The following is a 21,532-nucleotide window of genomic DNA, read 5'->3' as shown; positions in this document are numbered from 1 at the left end:
GGCTAAGTTATTTTGGCGAATGTATTTAAAGCTTTGAGAATGTCGTTTTTTCGAGAGATACAGTAGATGAGCCACAGCAATCGAGAAGGAAGTTTTCCTTTTGGGGGCACTGACTATTTTTATGAGAAAACGATTTGGTTTTGAAGCTTGAGTTAACTGTTTTGGGTGAGATATGACCTTTTGAAGGTGATCTATGTAGTTGTGCTGAACCATATAGGCTATTTTACCAAATGCATTAAGAGCTTTGAGAATGTAATTTCTGTTTCAAGAATTGAGCCAAACCAATGGAGAAAAACTGTAAAATGAATTTACAGCATTTTGGGTGTCGTCTCTCAGACTTTTCATTTTGCCGAATTGTTGACCCCAATGAACTTTGAGCCTGTGGTTGTGTGTGTGTGTGTGTGTGCTTTTGTGAAGGTGGCCTCAAGTTGTTGGTGTATTTCCTGTGTTGAGGGCCATTTCCATTGCTACAAGTCAGCGCAGCTTCCTGGTTTCCTGTTTAGATAACCTGCGAGCTGTGATAGGCTCTAATCCAATCAGTCGCTTCCTCTACTTTGCAGCATCATTTGTTTGAGTGTCCACAGCCTTCTTTAAATACACCGGGACTGTCTCCAACATCCAGTGCTTGAGTGCTTTTACAATAACTGTCTGGAGGATCTAAGAGGGCGTTACCCTTCAAAACGGTTTTATCACACTAGAAAACGTCCCAACGTTCCAAAACCACAATGCAACATGATTTCTTTTAATGTGTCCACAAAGGCTTCACTACCTAATTCTTAATCAAATATACAACACCTAGTTTAAAACAAAACTTAAGAATGCTCATCCCATGTCGGCATTGTAAAGATTTGGCTAAATTAGTGCATGAAGGGATGTTCAGTTGTTTCTGGCGGGCTGCGATGTGTGCCATTTATTTTTTTCCTGATCAATTCTGATCAACTTCCCTGACATAAGACTGCTGTGGGCACTGCACTTTATTGACCAGTGTTGACCCAGATGCACGCAATCACACGTGGACACGCACACCGACATGAACCAACCGCCACATCCATTTCCAAACAATGACCCTTTTCATATCTAACAGCTGCGACTGGACCTTATAGCCTTTAGCTGTAAATCACCAGCGTTGCCCTAGCGACCATCACGAGTCACTCTGCGCCTTACGACTCGTCCAGGAATTGAACCCCTCAGTTCAATGCAATGATTGGCTTACTGTCCCAGTTTCCTGTAGCCTATTCATATACCGTCACTTAAAACAAATTAAAATACTTAATTGGCATTGCTCATATTCTTTATTCTTTTTTTTCCAGTGATAACCAGACAGTTAATGGGAACATGCTGGTTATGCTAGGGAATAAAATTACCTAAAAGTTCCGAAACAACTCTTTAGTCGTAGATGTCGTGCGTCCTGACACCGCGCCGTCCTCCATCTTTTAGCCGCCGCTAACACAACGTGTAAATCGGAGCACCGGAGTTTCCAGTGCACCTCGACGCTCGCGGGAAGAGAAAGTGAGCCGTGACTCGGATCAGCTCTGGTTTCCACCAGCCCGATCCAGTCACCCGTCGAGGCGCACACTCGCAGCGCCAGGCCCATCCTCAGACGTTTTTGTTTTAACCGAATATGACTCCTCTCTTTAGCATCGCCATTAGAGTTTTAAGCTTAAAGCTCTTCCTCCGCTGAGTTTCATTTCGTCCTGCTGGACGGTTCCTCCCACTCACCCTAATAACTAAGAACTCCACGAGGCAGCGGGTTCCAGGTCATTAACTTTTTATTGGAAGGTGAACACAGCCGGATTGTCACTCTACCCCTCGGATGCACTCAACAGCTCCAGAGCTGATGATGACAGGACAACATACCATTACCCCCCACCCCACACCCACACCTACCTTTCTCCCCCCTTTCTTCAGTCATCATCTCTTGATCATCGCCTCTCGGCCGGCTTCTTTGACTCCCGTCTCCTCCGAGTTTGATAGGATTAGAGGGAAAGCGGGCGAGCGCCATACGTGCGGAGCGGGGGAGAGAGGGGGTTCGGCCTTACACAGGAAAGGAGCAGCGGGGAGCCACAGGGTGGATGTTTTTGGTGTGTGTGTGTGTGTCTGTGTGTGTGTGTCTGTGTGTGTTTGTACAAGGGCCGGCACAGAAGGGGTCTTTGTGGGTGAAGGGATCTGGAGAAACACACACACGTTTAGCCCATGACATCACAACTCACTGAGCAGTCGGTAGGAATGTTACTGAGAGAGGGGAGGCTTTGTGGAGGAGAGGAAAGAGACGGGAGGGGAGGAAAGGGAGGAGAAGAAGAGGAGGAAAAGGCTTGGCCAGGAAAAAGTTCGGCACTCGCACTATCTGGGACCAGACTGGAGTGAACAGAGCTAAATCGGAAAACAGATTAAGCTCATTTAGAGAAGTCACACGGGTGGTCTAAAGCAGTGATAGAAATATAAGAAGGAAAGCAGCTCGTTCTTAAGAAAACCCACCATGGATTTACAGTCACACTGAAAATCGATCACGCTTGAGGGCAGCAGGTGAGAACTCATTCAGCAACAACAACAAAAACAGCTGTAAAAGAGCTCATGGGCTTTTCTTAAAATTCTGTAAATTACATTTGCTGTGTGTTTTGGCTATAATGTGTGCTGGAAGAAGCAAATGTCGCTTTGTTTGTTTTTTAAAAACAAATTTTGGGGGGAGACGTTGAAGGTTCTGCGTTTACTTCCCGTCACGGAGTGTTAGGGTTCTCTCATAATCTGGTAAACCCCCCGGCCTCTGAGGCATGCAGCCCAATGTGTATCTTATTAGTGTGTGTGTGTGTGTGTGTGTGTGGATTCTGTGCATCCCAGTCAGAGGTTAGGCATTTCCAAACGTGATGGGAAAGGAGACAGGACCTTGACCGCGCATGAGACAGTCCGACATCTGACTCAGACAGAATCACGATTGTGTCATTTTACTCGTCGTGACTTTCCCACACAACATAATCCTTACATTTATTCCTAACTCCTAGGTTAATATATTTTAACAAGCTTATGGAGCCTAGGATCTAATCCAAGCCATTATACAATATCTTAATCTTAATTTTGGTCCTAAACCCTCAAATCAGCCTCGACGTAAAGCTTTGTTTCTGGTCTGACCGCCGACCCTGAACTACATCCATTCTTTTTGCACACACACACACACACATTTTGCTCCTCGCCAGGTGGACAATGTCCCTCATCTCAAGCATTTGAGTCCAAGCCTTGGGGACAGCTAGTTATGTCTGGAATGTCAGTTCACCTCAAGGAGAATCAGAAACACACACGGCAATACACACCTCTGACACAAAGACCACACTCACACCGCCATGCACCGCCGCACACACACACACACACACACACACTCTGCTTTTATTGTGTGTTGGTGTAGCCGAGTTGCATTGCATATGAGACATTCCTGTATTATAGGGATGTCTTCCCGAGGCAGTAAAGGGACATCCTCCCCCTCTGTGCTGTCCTGCCTGCTGGACACACACACACACACACAAACACATTCCTGCATGCGCAAGCACACACACACACACACATGCAGTATACAATGGATCAAATGTAACAGGACGGAGGAACTGGTCTGTGAACTAGCGTAAACAGAAGTGACATCTGGTCCTCACATGGTCAGTTAAGATCATTAACTGGGAGAAAAATCATTTGAGTGTGTGAAGAAAACTAAGAGCTCAGAGATGAAAAGGGTAAGGATTAGTGAACTTTAGTGAAAAATAACATGTAATAACTTTAAACGTCTTTTAATCTTTAATACAGTTCAGTGTCAATCATAGTGTGACCTAACAAAGAATAACCTAAAGGCCAAAGGCTAACGGTACCACTACTATTACTTTTCTATCAAGCAGTTATAAAGTCGTATCACCGGTGGACTTGTAGATGTGTGAGGCAGGCTTTGAAGAGATTGTGTTATTCTGACTTTCACCTAATCACACCCTTGATGAGACAGTGGAAGCATGAGTCAGCCAGACCGGTAGAAACCGAAACAGTAGAGGTCATAAGAGGAGTGTGGGGGGAGACAACCGAGAGTAGAGGGTTCCTTAAGTATAGACAATAAAGGGCTTTTTTTTTTTTTATCAACCCCCATGTGACTTCGGTCCAACAGTCCCAGGGAGGAAAAACAGATGCAGGAGAGGACACATAAGAGCAGTTGAGGGGATTCAGAGAGAACGAGGACCAAGAAGTAGTAGTCGAAGAAAAGAAAATGATCTGGCTTTGCGGCATGATTGCTCTTCTTTCTGACCAAAATCTCCCACTGATTCCTGCAGGAACGCCTCGTGCAGAGGGTTCTGAGAACATCATTAAATGTTCGCCGGTAGCGCGTCGTAAAGTGGGAGAGTGGGACCAAGGCAAACACTTCCTCCGCATGGGCCCATGTGCCTCTTACTGAACAGTGGACCAATTCACTGAAGTGGTCCTCAATAAATCTCAGCTCCTCCCCACACACACACACACACACACACACACACACAAACTCACATGTTAAACAGACAGACACACCTTGGGAGTAGAGGGCCCGAGGCAGTGAAACAGGAAGCCAGTAGAGGGTCTGTTGGTGGGCGTGGGTAAATGTAGCTCCTTGCTATCTGTGGATGTGGAATGTGTCACATGGATGGTTCACAAAAACAGAAGGTCACAGGTTTGATCCTAGGATGCCCTTGAGTCCACCTTTAGTCAGTGACAGGCCCTCAGTGATTTTTATGTTATCTTGTAAAATGATGAACGTCTTGTATTAAATCAAGAGCATGGTTCTCAAAAACCCTGTGCATGATTCTCCGTATGCCAGGTATTCAGCTCACTGATTCACGCTCAGAACCGTGAGATTATTTGATCCCAAATAGAATCATTTTTAGTTGAATGGAAAGTGTGTTCGTTCGGACTTAAAGCAGCAGAGAAGGAATCAGTGCCCCCTAGTGGTGGAAGCTAGTCACAGCGCACTCCTTCTGTGGCTGCATTGGTTTCATTTAACCCGGCACACTACTACTGCAATGCAGACAGACACATGTCTGTGACGTGTTTTTTAAAACAGGTCCAAATCTTTCACTGCTCTCGTTTCTTTTTTGTCGACGCAGAAGTTGTGGCGGGCCGTCGATGATGTCAGTGACGCGGCGCCAAAAGAGCGGGCCTTGAAGTGCGTCAGTTTCCAGGAATCGGTCAGCGTTATCACTGACGGGCCTGCGAGCATGGAGGTGCAGAGCCAGCAGATCCAACATGGCTGCCTGAGCAGCCCCAGCAACCGCGCTCACAATGCAGGGGCCCCCGATGGCGAAGGGCTGCAGGTACGCAGGTTAAATGCCAGACCCTGGGGTTTTATCCTCGCCTAGATTTGTGCTGATTTTCACAGGATGGTGGCTATATTGATGTAATTATTATAAACAATCAAATAAGTCGAAAAGGGGAAAAACTGTTGTCCAGTAATCCAACATAATTTCCATTTTCTGTGTTAAAAGTATTTTAATATGCTTTATAGTTTTGTACCTAATCGCCTCATCTGCGTTCTTCAACATAATACAATAGTAGGAGGCGTTTGATTAACATCGTAGTACATCATTTGTACCCCTCTCCACAGGAGATCCGCTACTTGGACCAGGTCTTAGACGCGGCCTCAGAAACTCCCACCAACGGAAGCGCTTCTCCCTCAGAACACACCGAGGCGATCGGCGTCCACGGGAGTTCCCCCGCCGTCAGCGTGTCCGCCTCCTGCCCCGCCAATCACCAGTCGGTCACCGTGGAGGGGCGGGGACAGACCACGTTCGTCCACTCGGCTTCGAGGACCAACGGCCACGGTCAGGCGGAGGAGTCAGGGAGCGGCAGGGCCAAGTTTGAGCTCAGAGCGTTTCAGGAGGAGAGGCGCCCGGCGAAGCTCTTTGTCCCTGGAGAGGAGCAGGAGGTCAGGGTGACGCGGAGACGACCGTCGGGGGAGGTGAGCGGCTGTCGGGTTATGTGTGGGGAAACTAAAGGGTTAGAAATAAGAGTCCTGAGGAAGGCTGGTGAATGCCAAGACATTACAGCATCTTATCTGGTCTCACCAAATGAAAAGTGTGAGCTAGTAAACAGTTAAGTATGTTTTTGAATCCATTAATGTACATTTGGGAAACAGAAACACTCCCAGAGTGTTGACTTTGCCTAAAAGTATGTAATGTATAACTGCCACTGGGCCTTAAACTCATTGGACTGTACTGACAGGCCAGACTCTAAATATCCATACATGTCTTAGTCAGCATACATGATTTAATCAGAAGCTCTCGCTAATGGTGAATGATTGGCTCTACTCCTTTTGACCTTCCCTTCGCCTCCATTCCCAGGTTCAGGAGCTGGAGCGTGAGCGTCAGGAGCTGATCAAAGACCAGGCAGTGAAGAAAAATCCTGGGATCGCTCATCGCTGGTGGAACCCTCCCCAAGAGGTAGCCTCCGCTTTAAGCTCCGGTTTGTCGTTGGCCTTCCTGACAAAACCGACTGATTATTCATCCGGTTGGTTTCTTTAATCCGCAAAAGGTTCCCTTGGAAGAACAACTGGATTCAGATCAGCTCGAGTCTCTGAAGAAGTACCAGGAGAGGAAACAGCAGAGACAGAGTCACACCTATACATACACACAGGTAACACACATACACACACATGACTAGTGATGTAGGACAGGGTGATGATTTTTTAGATTGGAGGACTCACCTTGATGTTCAATTTCTTTCAATTTCCTTTCTCCTTTCTTTTGTTCTCCCCCATTTCTTTTTACAGCCCCAGGTTTCTGGCCCTCCTACGATGGTGACCTTTGACCCAGAGCTGATCAGGAAAGAGGAAATTCTGGAGGAGCAGATCAACTTCTCGTCTGCCAGAAAGCAGTTCCTGCAGGGGGAGGCGACCAAGAGGGACGTGTGTCCCACCCAGCCCTTTTCAAAATCCGTAACCAGGGGCAGCCATGGAGGCGGCGACGTCGTCCCAGAAACCGCGGATGGCCACGTGACCTGGTCCGACGAAGGCATGGCGGCAGAGTTTACGTGTGCGCGAGCTGTGATGACCATCCTGCCCGACGAGGAAGACAGGAAGGGCCATTTCTACCACCCGGAGGAGTCCGACTCGGGGTTGGACGAGCTGTCCGTCCGCTCCCAGGACACCACCATGTTCAGCTCCGACAACATATCGGACAGCGGGGCCTCGCTGCCGCCCACCCCGTCGCCGCTCACCCCGGTGTCCCCCCCCACCCCGCAGCCCTCCACTCCGGTCAACGGGCAGGCCGGTGGCAGTCCCACGGAAGACGAGCTGGAGTACCACGCCGGGGTGCTCGTTCAGAGCGCCATCCAGAATGCCCTGGAGGCTCAGGACGGAGGGGAGTGGCGGGGGTCCAATTCCTCACAGCTGAGCGCCCCCCTGTCTCCGTCCTCAACTACAACCAGTAGCCCGGAGCCGGTTTCTTCCTCTCCCGTGTCTTCCGGCGGAGCTCCGAGCCTCCAGTCGCCCGTGTCGTCCAGCCCCGCTCCGGCCGAACCGTCCCCTCAGGCGGACGGAGCGCCGGGAGGACGGGTCTTGTCCCGAGAGCAGCAGCTGCAGCCACCCAGTCCGGCCCGGGAGCCCCGCCTCCAGACACCCTCCCCGCCCTCCTCCCAGCCCGTCTCGCCGCCGCAGCAAAGGCCCAGAGACAGAGGCCCCCGGATCAAAATCCAGTCCTCTTACGCCAGAGCGCTCGCCTCCTCGGCGCCGTCTCCGGCCCGGCCCCCCGACTCTTCCTCGGCTGCCGCGGCCCCGAGGCCCGCCCCGGTCTGCCGGCCCCCGTCCCCACCGAGCCCGGAGAAGCCCGAGTTCAGCTACTTCAGCAAATACTCGGAGGCCGCCGAGCTGCGCAGCACGGCGGCGCGCGGCCCCGAGGCGGAGGCGGCGAGCGGGCCGTTCCGCCTGCGCTCCAAGAAGCAGCGCACGCTGTCCATGATCGAGGAGGAGATCCGGGCGGCTCAGCAGCGGGAGGAGGAGCTGAAGAAACAGAGGGAGGGGAAGCCCGTCGTCGCCGTGCGCCCCAGCGACTCGTCGGGCAACAGCCTGGGCCCCGCGAGGGCGGCCATGCGGCAGGCCAACGTTTCCCCGGCGGATAAGATGAAGAGCAACAGCCTGCCGGCGCGTCTCACCCTGACGGCGAGGACAGCACCAGGTGGGTCACGGCGGTTCCTCGCCGATCGCTGCTCCTCCCGTTTAGTTAACAAGAGGCGGGTCTGACACCGCGTGTTTCTTTTTTCCTCCCCTGTGTGCAGGAAAGATCGAGAAGGTTCGACCCGCGCCGCCCGTCTCCCCCTCGCCATCAGAGGGCGCGCTGTCCGACGCCGGCAGCGAGGACTCCGGAGGACGACCCAAGAGCTTCATGCAGACGCTCATGGAGGACTACGAGACACACAAAGTGAAGAGGAGGGAGAAGCTGGAGGACAACAGCGTGAGTATTTGAGCCTGGAGGAAGGACATTAGGTGGTTCGGTAGACATGATGCTTCCATCTCTGTTACTCTTGGCGAGAGCGGACCCTGTGACATCAGAGGGAACTTCCCAGACTGAAACAGGAACTTAAGTAATGGAAAGTAATACACCGGGGGATGTCCTGCCTTTCACCTTCTGTTTCGGAGGGACATTATTAAGAATTAGGTCTCTCCTTGGATAAAGTTTGGGACTTTTCAAAGAAAATCATCCTGGGGAAAAAACAGAAAGTAAAAACAAGCATGACATTGCACGCATGTACTTTTCATGATATATCGAATTCATCTTGACCCCAGTTGCTCTTTTGTCATTGTAGCTGATCTTGTTATTGTTTATCCAGGATGATGTCACATGTTTCTGACTATTTGTACTGTTGATTCTCTCCTGCCGGGTCGCTCAGTATGCCCATTTGTTGCTGGTTAACGAGGTCACCACGGAGGTACTCGCCTAAAACCTGCTCACTCCATAGATGGCCTTTACTGACAGACCTGGGACAGACCACATGTAATACATTGCAGTGGGAGTATTAGGGTTTTATAGCTTTGAACATACTGTAACCTTGGGTCTTATCTCACATCTCACTGAAGGATCTGATTATTCACAGCAAAGCTTATGAAGCCATTTATTCTTGTTATCCTCCGTTAAATGTACACAACACTATAGATTAGTGTGTAATAACAGATTTGTATCTGATCCCAGGTCTGCTTGTGGTCTCACTGCATTACTGTTGTGCTCTGTGGTGATGGTGCAGCATGTGCCCCTACCCCCCCCATCCCCCCATGCACATTTTTCCTGTCTATCAAAAAATTAGACAAATCGTTAACCTTAGATATTCATATTTTTGCACCACAGTCATTCAAAAAAAGTTCAGAAATATGACACTTGTTAAGTCCAATGCGGTGGATGTCTATGTTGTGATCGTCGACGTCAACGGCTCAAGTAAACGCTCACCAATTTGGAAATGATGAAATGTAATTTCATAGCCACCAGCTACTTCCCCTTCACCCTGAATCCCTTCTGTCTGTGGAGATGTGCTCTCCTCTTTGTAACTGCGTGTGTGGATTTGTATTTGGCATGACTGTGTGTGAGAGTGACAATGAAGGGGGAGCATTAAAAGGCAGGTAAAATTACTTTTTTTTTATTTGTCAAATACTGCAGGGCGCTTCATCTTCATCACAACTCAAGGGGCTCCTCTACTGCAGCGTGGTTAAACCAGGCGCTCCCTCAGTGTTTGATTCACAACGCATGCCATATTTAGTCCACTGCGCGTGTTTCCTGTGTGTGACGTGTGTTACGTTGTGTCCCTCAGGGCCACAAAAGCATGTGTCTTTTTTATTGATATTAACTCCTGGGCATTTGGCCTAATATTCCGCTCACGTTGTTTGCATCTGCTGTCCTGTAATTGACAGGTTCTGGAAGCCACCCGCGTCACCAGGAGGAAGAGCGACATGGCACGGAAGTGGGAAGCCGGTATCTACGCCAACGAGGATGGAGAGGAGGAAGACCAGGAAGAGGAGGAAGAGGAGGAGGAGGAGGAGGAGGAGTAAATGGCTCCTCTCAGAGGCAGTAAAAGAGCCGAGTGGAAAGGCAGAGGAGGAAGAAGACGAGGACGATGAGACTGAAGGAAAAAACGCAGCGAGGACAGGGATAGACAACAGTATTTATTTTACTAATAGCATTGTGATGATCACATGACCCGCGGCTCCACCGATGGCACGAGCTGAAGAAACGCATCGAGTTGTGGTTTTTGGACCGGAGGATTGAAGGCCATCAGTACGTTGAATGACGAGAGTTTGGAGAGAGTGAGGTTGGCGAGGAGAGAGACCATTCGAAAGGCTTTTGTGGTGGTTAAGGAGCACAGGTGGGATGTGAATTTGGTATTAAAAGTTTTTACTAGAAGGTAGACGCTGAATGACAAATATTCATAGGATTGTTATTTGCCTCTCATTTTTTATATTTAAATATGGGCTGAGATTTTAAGACTTTTGTTTTGGCCGAGACTTGTTGATGTTGGTTTAACCATGAGCATCTTTACCAATGCGTGGAAAGACATGTGTCCATTGTGACTTTTCTGCACTTCGGCGAAAGGAGGGAAAAAAAGCAGGGGCTCATTTCTGTCATTACGCAATCGTTTTTAACCTGGATTCGACAATGCCGCTGGAAGGATCCGGCTCAGAGGCCTCCTGCATCTGGCAGTGCCACACCGCACCACAGAACAGATTTAACACCCATACCACGAGTCGGGTGGGATCCCTTCGCCATCCTATCAAGCATCTACTCTTGTATCTCAAGTGCCGGTTTGAGGTTCCTGGAGCTGCTGAATGCTTAGACCGCCACGAAGTGTCGGATGCACCGCATGTACGGCGCATTTCACGACTGGACAGGAAGCGAGCAGACCTTCGGTGACGGACCGGGATGATGGGAACACCTTGCCAGCTTGCCAGGATGACGTTGGACGGAGAATTACCGAAGAAGAAGGAGGGATTTTTTTTATAAGATAAAATGTTACAGCTTAACCGAATGTCGCTAACAGTCAGCTTATGCTTTTAAATCGACAAGCAGCAAGAGGAAGGTGATAGAAGGTCAAACGTGTGTTTATATTGTTTGGTAATGACATAATGGTGGGGAGAGGAGTGGGGGTGAGCTAGGGTTGTACTTTTTTTTACATTTTATTTTTTTTACCTAATATATTGTGAGCTCCGATTTGGCTGCACGATGTGATTTCCTGTTTTGCCAGATGAGCAAAGGATGAAGGGGCCCTCTGTGACTGTGGTGTCCGGGGGCCCGAGTCAGCGTTCAGCGTCTCAATTAAAGCACTAAACACATTGAAACAGAAAAGTCTTTATGTAGAAACGCGTGAACGTGGTACCTTTGAACCACTTCAGCTAAAAACAATTCAAATTCACAGCCTCCGATTTTGTATATTTAAGCCTCGGAAGATTTGTATTACTTCGGCATGACAGGAGGACGGTGAGAGTCTCAGTTTGGATCAGCACGTCCTCTCCAAGGGTCCCTAACCTTCGTTTTGCTGAATGATACGTGATTAAAACCTGAGATGAAGATATGCGGGACACATGCTGATAACCCTTAGCAATAACGACTCTTATTATATTTATTGTGGACCGTCCCAACCCGAGTGCAACTTGTCTGACGCTATTTAATGATCTATTTGCATATGTTCTCTGAGGAAACGTCGTGCCAGCAACCAGCAACCAGACGTGTGTGTGATGGGTCCCATTTCCCAAACACACCGGGTCCAGAGAATCCTCCTCGTTGTGTATTTTTTCGATGCATATGATAATATTGTGTATAAAATGAACAGAAACAAGAAAAGTATTTAAAGAACCACTGTCCCATCTACTGAGGTGGAGACGTTACCGTGTTGCAGCTGACGCTGATATGAGATTAATTCCACCACACGAGTTGAAGGTGTTTCCTTGTGTTACCACGTGGCAGATGTTAGATGTTAGAGGCAGTCGGACTGACATTATCCAGGACAAGTGACGGACACGGAGGATGTTTTCCGCCTGTGAACCGCCTCCTTGTGCACACGCTGCCCTCTTTTCCTGACTCACTTTGAGTTTGCTTTAGATACGCTCCAACGCTTTTTTTAAATGGTTATGACGTCGCGCACACGCAGAGCAGTTCCAAGTGTGTGATTTATTATTATGTTTGTGCATTTTGTTGTTTGAATGAGATGATTTATTTATCATTTGAAATGCTGGTAGCTTGTTTTGGTCTGCAGAAGCACTTGAGCTTCAGGGTGGGACTACCAGTCTTTGTGTGTGTGCGTGTGTGTGTGTGTGTGTGTGTGTGTGTGTGTGTGGTGAAGCAATCCTATTATTCAGTATAACCTGTTTCTATGTTAACCACTTGTATGCTCATACTCTGCTTTGGTATTTTATAGCACATGTAAGGCTCACGGTTATACACCTACGATACATATTATGGATATTTTCTCATTAAAAACAAAACCTGTACACGTGTGACTGCTTCATTCATGTTTTATAAAACAATATTTTTTGCATTTTCAGCCAATTAACTAAAACTATAGCTAGCACCAAAGCTAACACTAATGTGTCAATTCACTAAAGTTGTAATACTTTCTGGTTCTACATTTTCAAACGTTATGATTTTGCAGTCTCTTTCACTGTAAACCTATTCGAATCTAATTGGTTTTTTAGGTGGTTGGCTCCAGGAACACGTGATACCACGTTGTTGTCCATGGTTCCACCTTTTACACACTTTAAAAATGACTCTAAAATACACTCGTGAACCCGTCCCGATTGAAGCACAGGCTGGTTTTACTAAAAATCCCTCCCACTCCACCCGTGCGATCGCGCCCGGTTAGTCAGCGCGTAAAAGAGGAGGAAGTTCCGACGTGCGCGGTTCACTATCTCCCCGTCGCTGCTTCACTTCCCAACACGGAACAGGGGACGCGAGAGAATGACCCCACCCGTGGCGACGAGGTCCTAGAAGAAGCCCCGCCATGTCCCTGTCGTGCCTGTGCCACGCCGCCGTCGCGGTGCTGCGGCGCATCGAGCCCACCATCGTGCTGCAGCAGCTGGGCAGCGCGCTCTCCAACACCGCGCTTCAGATGGCGGTGAGGGACGGCTGCCTCAACGCCACCTACCCGGACGTCTCCCCGGAGGACGGTCGGCAGAAAGCCATGACGGACTTCTTCATGACCTACAACCTGATCCTGCGGCTGGTCCCGATCGTGCCCGCGCTGCTCCTGGCCCGCTGCGGTGACCGCGGCCGGAGGAAAGTCCCCATCGTGGTGCCGCTGTGCGGACACCTGCTGCTGAGCGTCATTCTGCTCGTGGTGGTCGTCTACCGGCTCCCGCTGGAGGTGATGTTCGGCGGGGCGGTGGTCTACGGTCTGTTGGGGGGCTTCGGCGCCTATTGGCCCGGAGTGATGACGCTGGCTGCGATCTCCTCCTCGGCCGCGGACCGATCCAAGGTCAGTTCTACGGCTACCGGCTTCATGAAGAAGAAGAATATAGTACCTGTAATACACACACACACACACACAGACACACACAACTAGTTTAAACCAACTAGGGACAGCAGGACAAATAACAGTAAAAGGGATGTTATTGCACATGTCCGTGCAGGTGATGATGAAAGTGGAGCTGCTGTACGGGGCAGCCGGCGTGGTGGGGAGCCTCGCGTCGGGTCACATGTTCCTCGTGTACAGCGCCACGTTGGGGAACGGCATCATCCTGCTGGCGGTGAGCGTGCTGCTGCGCGTGCTGTGCCTCCTGCAGTCCGTCTTCCTGCTGCAGGTCAGTGGGTCGCCGTGTTTAGCCCGCCGTGCGCGTTCACGTTGTCCGTGAGACGTCTGGCCCCGCCCCCTTCCTCGGATGACGCCAGGAAGCAATCCCGACAGGTAGAACGGGTCGTGCAGGATGATCGGTGGAATCAGTGGAACTCTCCTGCTCTTGTACTGTGTGTGTGCCACGTAGGGTATGACGTGAGAATGAAGAGCCACTAGATTAAAAGTATGCAGATTCTCCAATGAAACCTTCGGGCAAAAAACTGAATTTTGTGAAAGGAAAAACAAAGCTATGTCACGTGGTCATAACGACATTTTACAGCTCTTATCTCTCCAAATGCAGCCCACGGGTTCACTTTACTGCAGATGTTACACGTGTTTGTCTCCACCTTCATTCAAGGTGAACCCCCAACCGAGCAAAGAGCCAGAGGACACCACCTGCCTCCTCCCTGACACCTCCGATGAGGCCCCTCCTCCTCCTCCTTCTCCGGAGGCTGCTGCTGCTGAGAGAAACAGGGTGAACGTGGTTCTGCTGGTGGTGACTGCCCTCCTGTACGGGGCTGCAGTGGGCGGCGCCGTGGAAATACTGGAAGTCTTCGTGCTAAAAGAGCCACTCAGCTGGAGTGCCACTGAGGTGATGCTTCTGCTCTGCCTTTTTACGTACGAATAAGGCTTCGAATTTCCATTTTGGTGCATTTTTCTCTCTTTTTGTTATTTAAAGTTGGTCCAATGAAAGGATCAGACAGGAACATAGAACAGGATCAGCTGAAATTGTGTCACACATTGCTGCCATCAGCTGTCACGCTTCAGACAGAACGGAAGAAGCAGAAGAAGTCTGAAGAAGTCCTGAACTGTTTTGATCAGCTAAATGTGCCTTAGTGTGATGAGTAGCTGAGTGCATTAAGGGTACTACATGTCTCCACACACACTATAGCCTGCGTTGATTGTATCCCTTCTCACTTTGGATTTGTCTCTCTTCTCTCTGGTGTGTGCTGTGCTTCGCGTTGTCTCTTTACCTCCAGGTGGGTTATGGCAATGCAGCCGGCTCTTTGATTTTCCTCACTAGTTTCCTCGGCGTCATGGTGTTTCGCCGCTGCATCAGCGAAGTGGCGCTCATCCTGATGGGCATGCTGTCCTTCGCATCGGGGATTTACTTCATGTCGTTCGTCAGGACGACGTCCATGTTCTACCTCGGTAAGCGTCGTGGACCCATGCAGGGAGGGTGTAATGGACATCCATTACATTACACGTCATTTACCTGACGCTTTTATCCAAATAAGTGCATTTCAACCAGAGGGATACAAAACAAGAAAGTGCAATTTCATTAAATAAGCCGATTTACAACTTGTTATAGATAAGAGCCATTATAAGTACAAATAAAGAGCTACAATTTGTTAGTGTTTAGTCTGAAGAGGCGTGTCTTTAGTTTGCGGCGGAAGATATAAAGGCTCTCTGCGGTCCTGATGTCATCAGAGAGCTGGTTCCACCACGTAGGAGCCGGGACAGCAAAGAGTTGTGATCTCGTTGAGTGTTTTGCTCTTGTTTGCATTTAAAATCTTAATCTTAAGAAACGTGAATGACAATCACACGGTTTGGTTCAAGGGATGTTTTCTTCCTGCATTGTTTTGTCTTATCCCCTCTGACGAAGGCCAAAACATCAACTCGTCATATTAGAACAGATAGATAATTCATCATCTCTTCCTTAAACGTTGTCCCATTATATAGAATCATTAAGCTAAATGCTGGTATAAAGATGCTGCTTTTTACAAAACAAGTTTCTACTTGAACTTATTAAACTGGGTTGCTCGGTTCAGTCCAAATCCAAAGTTAATAAAGTTAGTTATAAGCAGCTAAATTAAGTATATAATATGCCAAGAATCATAACATTCTGTAGTTTAGTGTATCTTAAAGAGTCCTAAACTAACTCAAACGCGATGGTATAGTTCATCTCAGAAAGAAAGGAACTATGTCAAACAATGATCAAAAATCTCTATTGCAGTGAAAAATTATAGTATAATTCAAAATCAGAAAAAAGCCATAAAAATGTCATTCAAAAGTTCAAAATTTCATCTAATGAAAAAGTAATAACGTATTATATTGAAAAACTGCAACGTTGACTAAAATTCCTGAAAGGTCATCGCATATTTCTTACGGATTCTTAGAAATATGTTGTATAAATAGACATTGTTGTAGAAATGTCTCCATGAGTCATTGTATAGTATGCATTGTTTCATTAAACTACAACGTTGAACTAGTTTGGTTTCAACGCAAGCCGATGTAATCAGAGACTGATCCAAATAGGGATGGGCAAGTTTAAAAGGAAACAGTGAAATAGTTAATCAGTGATCATTTCTCCGCAGCTCGCTCACTCAACTTGTTTGCTCTCATCCCGATGCCCACCATCAGATCTCTGCTCTCGCAGCAGGTTCCAGCTTCCTCATGTGGTGAGTGAGAAACCTGTGTGTGGGTGTGTGGGTGTAGTTTTGTAAGAGCACAACAGATGAGTAATAACGTATACATAATTAAACAGTGAAAAAACAAGTGAATCATTGCAGGGTTATGACCCTGTTAATGATGATAATAATGACCATAATACCTACGAAAAACATCTGCAGGGGATCGGTGGACAGCACATCTGCACATTTGCAACTAAGTTACTGCAAACTATTTCTATCATTACATTAGTCCATCTTAATTTAAAAAAAGTAAAATAATCTTTAATCCCATTATCTATTTGGCATAAAGTATTAAATACATATCTCAAAACCTGAGGGATTAAAAAGTACTTTCTCACCATGTAAATCTAAAGCGGGCCAAAGCAGTGACCCGCGTCGCCCTGCTGTTTGAACTATCTGTACATATTGCATCAGTACACTGATGAGTGGCACAGGAACAAGTTGTGGAGAAGGGAAGACAACTTTATAGTTCCGGAAAGTTCTGTATTCCACTTTCTTTTCTCTCAAAGAGAAGCCTTTTTAACTCCTCACTCCGTCCCCATCAGGCACCACTCTCACCTATCTGCAGATGGCCCTGAAGTTATCCGGTCTGGCCTACATCCCGGCCTTCACTAAGATCTACCAGAGGACCCTGGACTGGTTCCCTGGCTTTGTCTTCACGCTGGCCAGCAGCATCACGGTGCTGGGAATGATCCCAATCAGGTGGGACGCGGCTCCTCCCCTGGTTTCTCTCCTTTTGTGTTTGCGGAAATAGACGCCGTCTTTTGTAGCGAAAGCTACGTGAAGTCAGAACCATTTCAATGTCTGTACTAGATTGAGTAGGACGTTGCAGCTTAGCTTAGCATAAAAACATGGAAACGGGGATCAACAGGTGATCCATTTCAACTTAATTTACTGGGCTTAGCTCTAAGCTCACCTGCTTATTGCTATGTTTCTGATATGTACTTCCTCTCCTGCCAACAGTATCGTGAGCTGCAGATCTCGACTGATGCGTCAGGCCACGAGGACTCAGTCCGAATGAGGGCCCAGACTGAGGGCCCAGACTGAGGGCCCAGACTGAGGGCCCCGACTGAGGGCCCCAACCTCACCAACCGCAGCCAGCATTCGCAACAGGGAGCGAGGAACAGAGACATGAAAAAAAAGGAGAACAGCGCTTCAATCTCACTTCCTCTTTTGCTGGAACTTGTCACAGGACGAACCGACGCGAACTCCTCTATGAATGTGTCCCGGATGAGGCAATTACCGCATAATGTGTATTTTCAAGGAGGGACCAACGATGACTGAGTGACGCGAGTTTAGTCATCAACAGGCTGAGTGACTGTGAGCTGAAGTCCAGCACATACACACCAGGCTGATGCAATTTAAACTTCCAGTTATCCACACTATGTAGTTTGGATTTATACTTCTTGTTTTTCTACAGTGGGTGTACTTTCAACTAATTTGAAAGGCATTACATAGATATATATATTTATGTATATATTATATATTAGGGCCGGGACTCGATTAAAAATATTAATCTAATTAATTAGAGGCTTTGTAATTAATTAATCGAATTTTAATTGCATAAATATTTGACCTGAGAACAGTGAGAAGTCATTTTTTTTCACATAGATTTTTATGGATTTTTATTTTTGTTCAACCAATTCCAGCAGACAAGTGTAGCAATAGCATATTTAGAAATATAGTACTTTCAGAAATCCTTCTGTAAACTATGTTTTTTTAAGTAGACCAATACTTTAGTACAGACGTGGACTTAGTTACCCTGGTCCTTAAACCAGTCATCTGGTGCAGTGTGGGTTGGGTGTGGGTCCTTGTACTCGTAGTCGGGCTAACGTCCACGCTAGCTGCTAATTGTTTTGCGTTGAGGTGATACTTGAGGCTCGATGCGAATTCCTTGTTGCACAGCTTGCTCACAACCACGCTCTTATCGACGCTTCCATCCGTTTAATTTTTATAATAAGATTTTCCATTCACGGGGCCACCCGACACGGTCTCGTCAGCTTCTTCGTTCATGTTCACTGTGGTTTGTTGTTGTCTGAAGTCATGAACGCTAGTTGGTGCTCCAGTATAATCGGTCCTCCGAAACTCATCCAGTGAGAAACGTTCCGCGGTGCAAAAAATAAGTGTAAAAATGCGTAAAATATGTTTAATGTGTTATTTTTTGTGTAATTAATTAATCTTAATTCACATTGTAATTAATTAATCGTAATTAACGCACTAAAGTCCCAGCCCAATTATATATATATATATATATATATATATATATATATATATATATATATATATATATATATATATATATATATATATATATATATATATATATATATATATATATATATATATATATATATATATGCATACCATTTGATTTGTTTGAATTTGAGCTTGTGTGATTTCCTTTGCACAAAAACTAGCTGCAGATGATTTTCAAACATAACATTTAGAAATGTTTATTAAATTAGCTAGCTAGCTAAACAGGTAGCTATTATTTAGATTTAGATTCAACTTTATTGTTATTGCACAGGGTACAAGTACTGAGGCAACGAAATGCAGTTTAACATCCAGCCAGAAGTGCAAAATAGCAAAAAGTGCAGAGTATGTGCATATGTAAAGAGTGATAAGTAAATAAATAGATATGTACAGTAAGAAATAGTTGTGCAATAACAGTGCAAATGTTCAGTGGCTGGAGGAAGGTGTGTGGCAGTCAAGCCATATATATATATATATATATATATAGATATAGTGATTAATTATCCATTTCAGACAATAAGGCAGCAAGTGTAAGTTAGTGTGCTTGATCGTACTCTGGATCCAGTGAATCTGAAGGGAATGCAGCAGCAGATATTATTTTAACATTAAGCAGACTTTAAAAAGCACACACAGAAATTAGGATACTGACCGAGGGTATGAATTTAGGCAATAATTACACGTAAGGTAGTTTGTTCTGGTTAAAGGCTTCAAATAAAATATACAATGAACTGAAGCTGAGTTTTGTGAGTCTTAATAAACATTTTTAAATATTCGGGTTTGGAGAAAACGTTATTTTGCCTGACAATAACACTTTCAGAATCATATCCAGTCCAAATACTGATAATATTCAGTTTATGCATAATCATTAAATAATGACAAAGAAAATGTTAAAGAATGAAAATAAAAAACAGATGTAGCAAACGCATTCTTTTTTATTATTGGTCCAATATATCCAAAAAATTATTCGAGGTAAAGATAAATTGCTTCAAAACGACATCAATATACAAGCTTATTTGTAATTACAACCAGATGTTGTCAACATCCAAATGTACAATAGGGCCTGAACGTAAACAGTACACACCGTGGAGGAACAGAAATATAAATTCATTTGCATAACTGGTCTGACGTCTAACCTTTCATACAGGTTTAATCAGGTTTATCCTGCACTGCGAATCCAATGATCTCCTGGTGTGTGAATCTATGACAGAAAAAAAATGGGGTATTTTGGCTTAGAAACATTTGATTTGACCCTAAGAAGAACAAATGTACGAGTCTGCTGTGAGCAGCGGCAGCCAGAATTGTCCCCGTTTGGGGATTTAACCTGAATTCAGCTCTGCAGACGATGCCTTTCTGACCAATACAGAACCAAGTCAAACCACAGAATACATAATAATAAAACATAATTGTCATGTTTGGCAAAAAAAAATAAAAAAATACAGTGCAAAGCAAATCAGCTTCCAAATCGGCATCCAGTCTGAGATGGGGATTTTAAAATGGCCACAAGTGAGAAGAAGTATTTTAGGGGTTCCAATGACTATTGAAAAAATAATGAATAAATGTTTAATTACATATATTCTCCAGAATTTGACATGTTGTAATCTTCAAATGCTGAATGGAAAACCAACCAATGATTACCTGCTTCTTTTATAGAAAAATAGACTCCGCTGTACCATATAATTCAGCTGTACATTTGGGTATATTGAATATACAGTATATTGTAATTACAGCAAAAATACCTTTTAAATCCATTAGCATGCTCAGGTGAGGTTATCTAAGGTCAACAGATGGCTTAATGACTCTTTAGAAAGAAAAAAAACTGCAACAATTCACATTGCTCATTTATAAACAGATCTCACCCAATAAACAAAAACAAAAAAGCAGCGTGACCGTAGTCGCTTTGTTATGTTTCATTGGAGCTTTTTTAAAGACTTGGATTGGGTTTGCTACATTTCAATATATTAAAATCTATTTAGATTACAGTGAGCCTTAGTTACAGGTTGACATGTGGAAATGAAACCTCTTGTTGTCATATTTCTTATTGGGTTCTGGAGTGCAGTTTGCGAATATGAAAAGCTATTTGGAAATGTTGAACTGATAAAACAATCGGTTTTCAAAGCTGCCCAGTGGAGTTTTGTTGTAAACAAAGTGATGTTCACATTCAGTCTCGTCTTTGTGTGGTTCCTTGAGATACAACCGCTATACAAATCTGCTCCAGAGTGCTTCTAGTGGTCCAAGACCCTGCAGGGTGCCTTTTAGTGTTCAATTACTTCTCCAAATACCTGCTCTAACTGGGACTGTGTTTTATCTCAGTGAGATTAAATGATCTATCGTGACAATGAACAAAAAAACTGATGCAAATGCAGAAGATAAGAGTACAGACAGCTCTTAAAGCAGTAGTGGGGATAGTAATTGAGGGTTTAGCATCAGTGCCGGTGTAGTAATGTCCGCTGACTCCAAAATGCCTAAATAAAATATGTATTCATGCGTCGCCTCACTGACGTCTGGTGGGAAGTACAAACAGCATCTGCTTTGTGCTTTTAATGCTCAAGGGAGACATACGAAGGAGGAATATGACAAAACGGCAACGTAATAAATCCAGTTTACCAGCAGCCACTTCTCAGTTACTCAACATGGGCCTAAATGTACGTTCAAAGACAACCTGACTAAGGGATCATCTAAAAGAAACAACTAAAACAGAACTCAAATCAGCACCTTTTTGTCCGAGAGACACGGAATCATAATGAAGAACTGTTAATCAAACAGAAATCAGCATTAAAAGGGTCGGAAAAGTCTTGGTCGTGCAATGAAAGGAACCAAAAGCTGCAAATCTGTGTTTGTAAATGTGGCCATCATTGGTGGTGGGGGGGCGGTGGGAGGGGGGGGGGGGGTCACGACAGACACAGACAAAACGAGCTTCTTCTTTAAACCAAAACGTTTGTAAATGTGGCCATCATTGGTGGTGGGGGGGCGGTGGGAGGGGGGGGGGGGGTCACGACAGACACAGACAAAACGAGCTTCTTCTTTAAACCAAAACGTTTGTAAATGTGGCCATCATTGGTGGTGGGGGGGCGGTG

General features: G+C 46.0%; 2 protein-coding genes across 4 annotated transcripts in view; both read left to right on the top strand.

Moving 5' to 3' along the window:
• LOC119226864 (PALM2-AKAP2 fusion protein) overlaps positions 1–12,451 on the top strand; it is a 59,072-nt gene extending 46,621 nt beyond the window's left edge. Inside the window, exons 10-17 of one of the 2 annotated variants that reach the window (XM_037485207.2) lie at positions 5,097–5,303; positions 5,594–5,947; positions 6,330–6,428; positions 6,520–6,621; positions 6,758–8,159; positions 8,260–8,435; positions 8,872–8,910; positions 9,881–12,451. In XM_037485207.2, the coding sequence (XP_037341104.2) occupies positions 5,097–5,303; positions 5,594–5,947; positions 6,330–6,428; positions 6,520–6,621; positions 6,758–8,159; positions 8,260–8,435; positions 8,872–8,910; positions 9,881–10,018 (2,517 nt within the window). In that variant the 3' untranslated portion in view covers positions 10,019–12,451. The remainder of the gene's footprint in view (positions 1–5,096; positions 5,304–5,593; positions 5,948–6,329; positions 6,429–6,519; positions 6,622–6,757; positions 8,160–8,259; positions 8,436–8,871; positions 8,911–9,880) is intronic. The other variant, XM_037485208.2, reaches the window with a different exon arrangement.
• Positions 12,452–12,583: 132 nt separating this feature from the next.
• On the top strand, positions 12,584–18,430 carry LOC119226865 (solute carrier family 46 member 2). 2 transcript variants are annotated; one of them, XM_037485210.2, is made up of 7 exons: positions 12,584–13,434; positions 13,589–13,705; positions 14,150–14,383; positions 14,772–14,943; positions 16,110–16,193; positions 16,751–16,907; positions 17,169–18,430. In XM_037485210.2, the coding sequence occupies exons 1-7, from the start codon at positions 12,961–12,963 to the stop codon at positions 17,224–17,226; spliced, it is 1,296 nt and encodes a 431-aa protein (XP_037341107.2). In that variant the 5' UTR covers positions 12,584–12,960; the 3' UTR covers positions 17,227–18,430. The 2 variants fall into 2 exon arrangements, with proteins under 2 accessions (XP_037341107.2, XP_037341106.2); XM_037485209.2 differs by having other exon boundaries at positions 13,589–13,759.
• Positions 18,431–21,532: the final 3,102 nt, after the last annotated feature.

Source organism: Pungitius pungitius, chromosome 18 (genome assembly GCF_949316345.1).
Source record: "Pungitius pungitius chromosome 18, fPunPun2.1, whole genome shotgun sequence".
NCBI lineage: Eukaryota > Metazoa > Chordata > Actinopteri > Perciformes > Gasterosteidae > Pungitius > Pungitius pungitius.
This window is presented reverse-complemented; position numbering and strand designations above follow the sequence as displayed.

Bases quoted from the DNA above. Each gene is read 5' to 3' on its own strand.
- LOC119226865 (XM_037485209.2), top strand. From the start codon at position 12,961: ATGTCCCTGTCGTGCCTGTGCCACGCCGCCGTCGCGGTGCTGCGGCGC. The intron at 14,384-14,771 runs GTGATGCTTCTG...CTTTACCTCCAG, and splicing joins TCAGCTGGAGTGCCACTGAG to GTGGGTTATGGCAATGCAGC. The intron at 14,944-16,109 runs GTAAGCGTCGTG...ATTTCTCCGCAG, and splicing joins GACGTCCATGTTCTACCTCG to CTCGCTCACTCAACTTGTTT.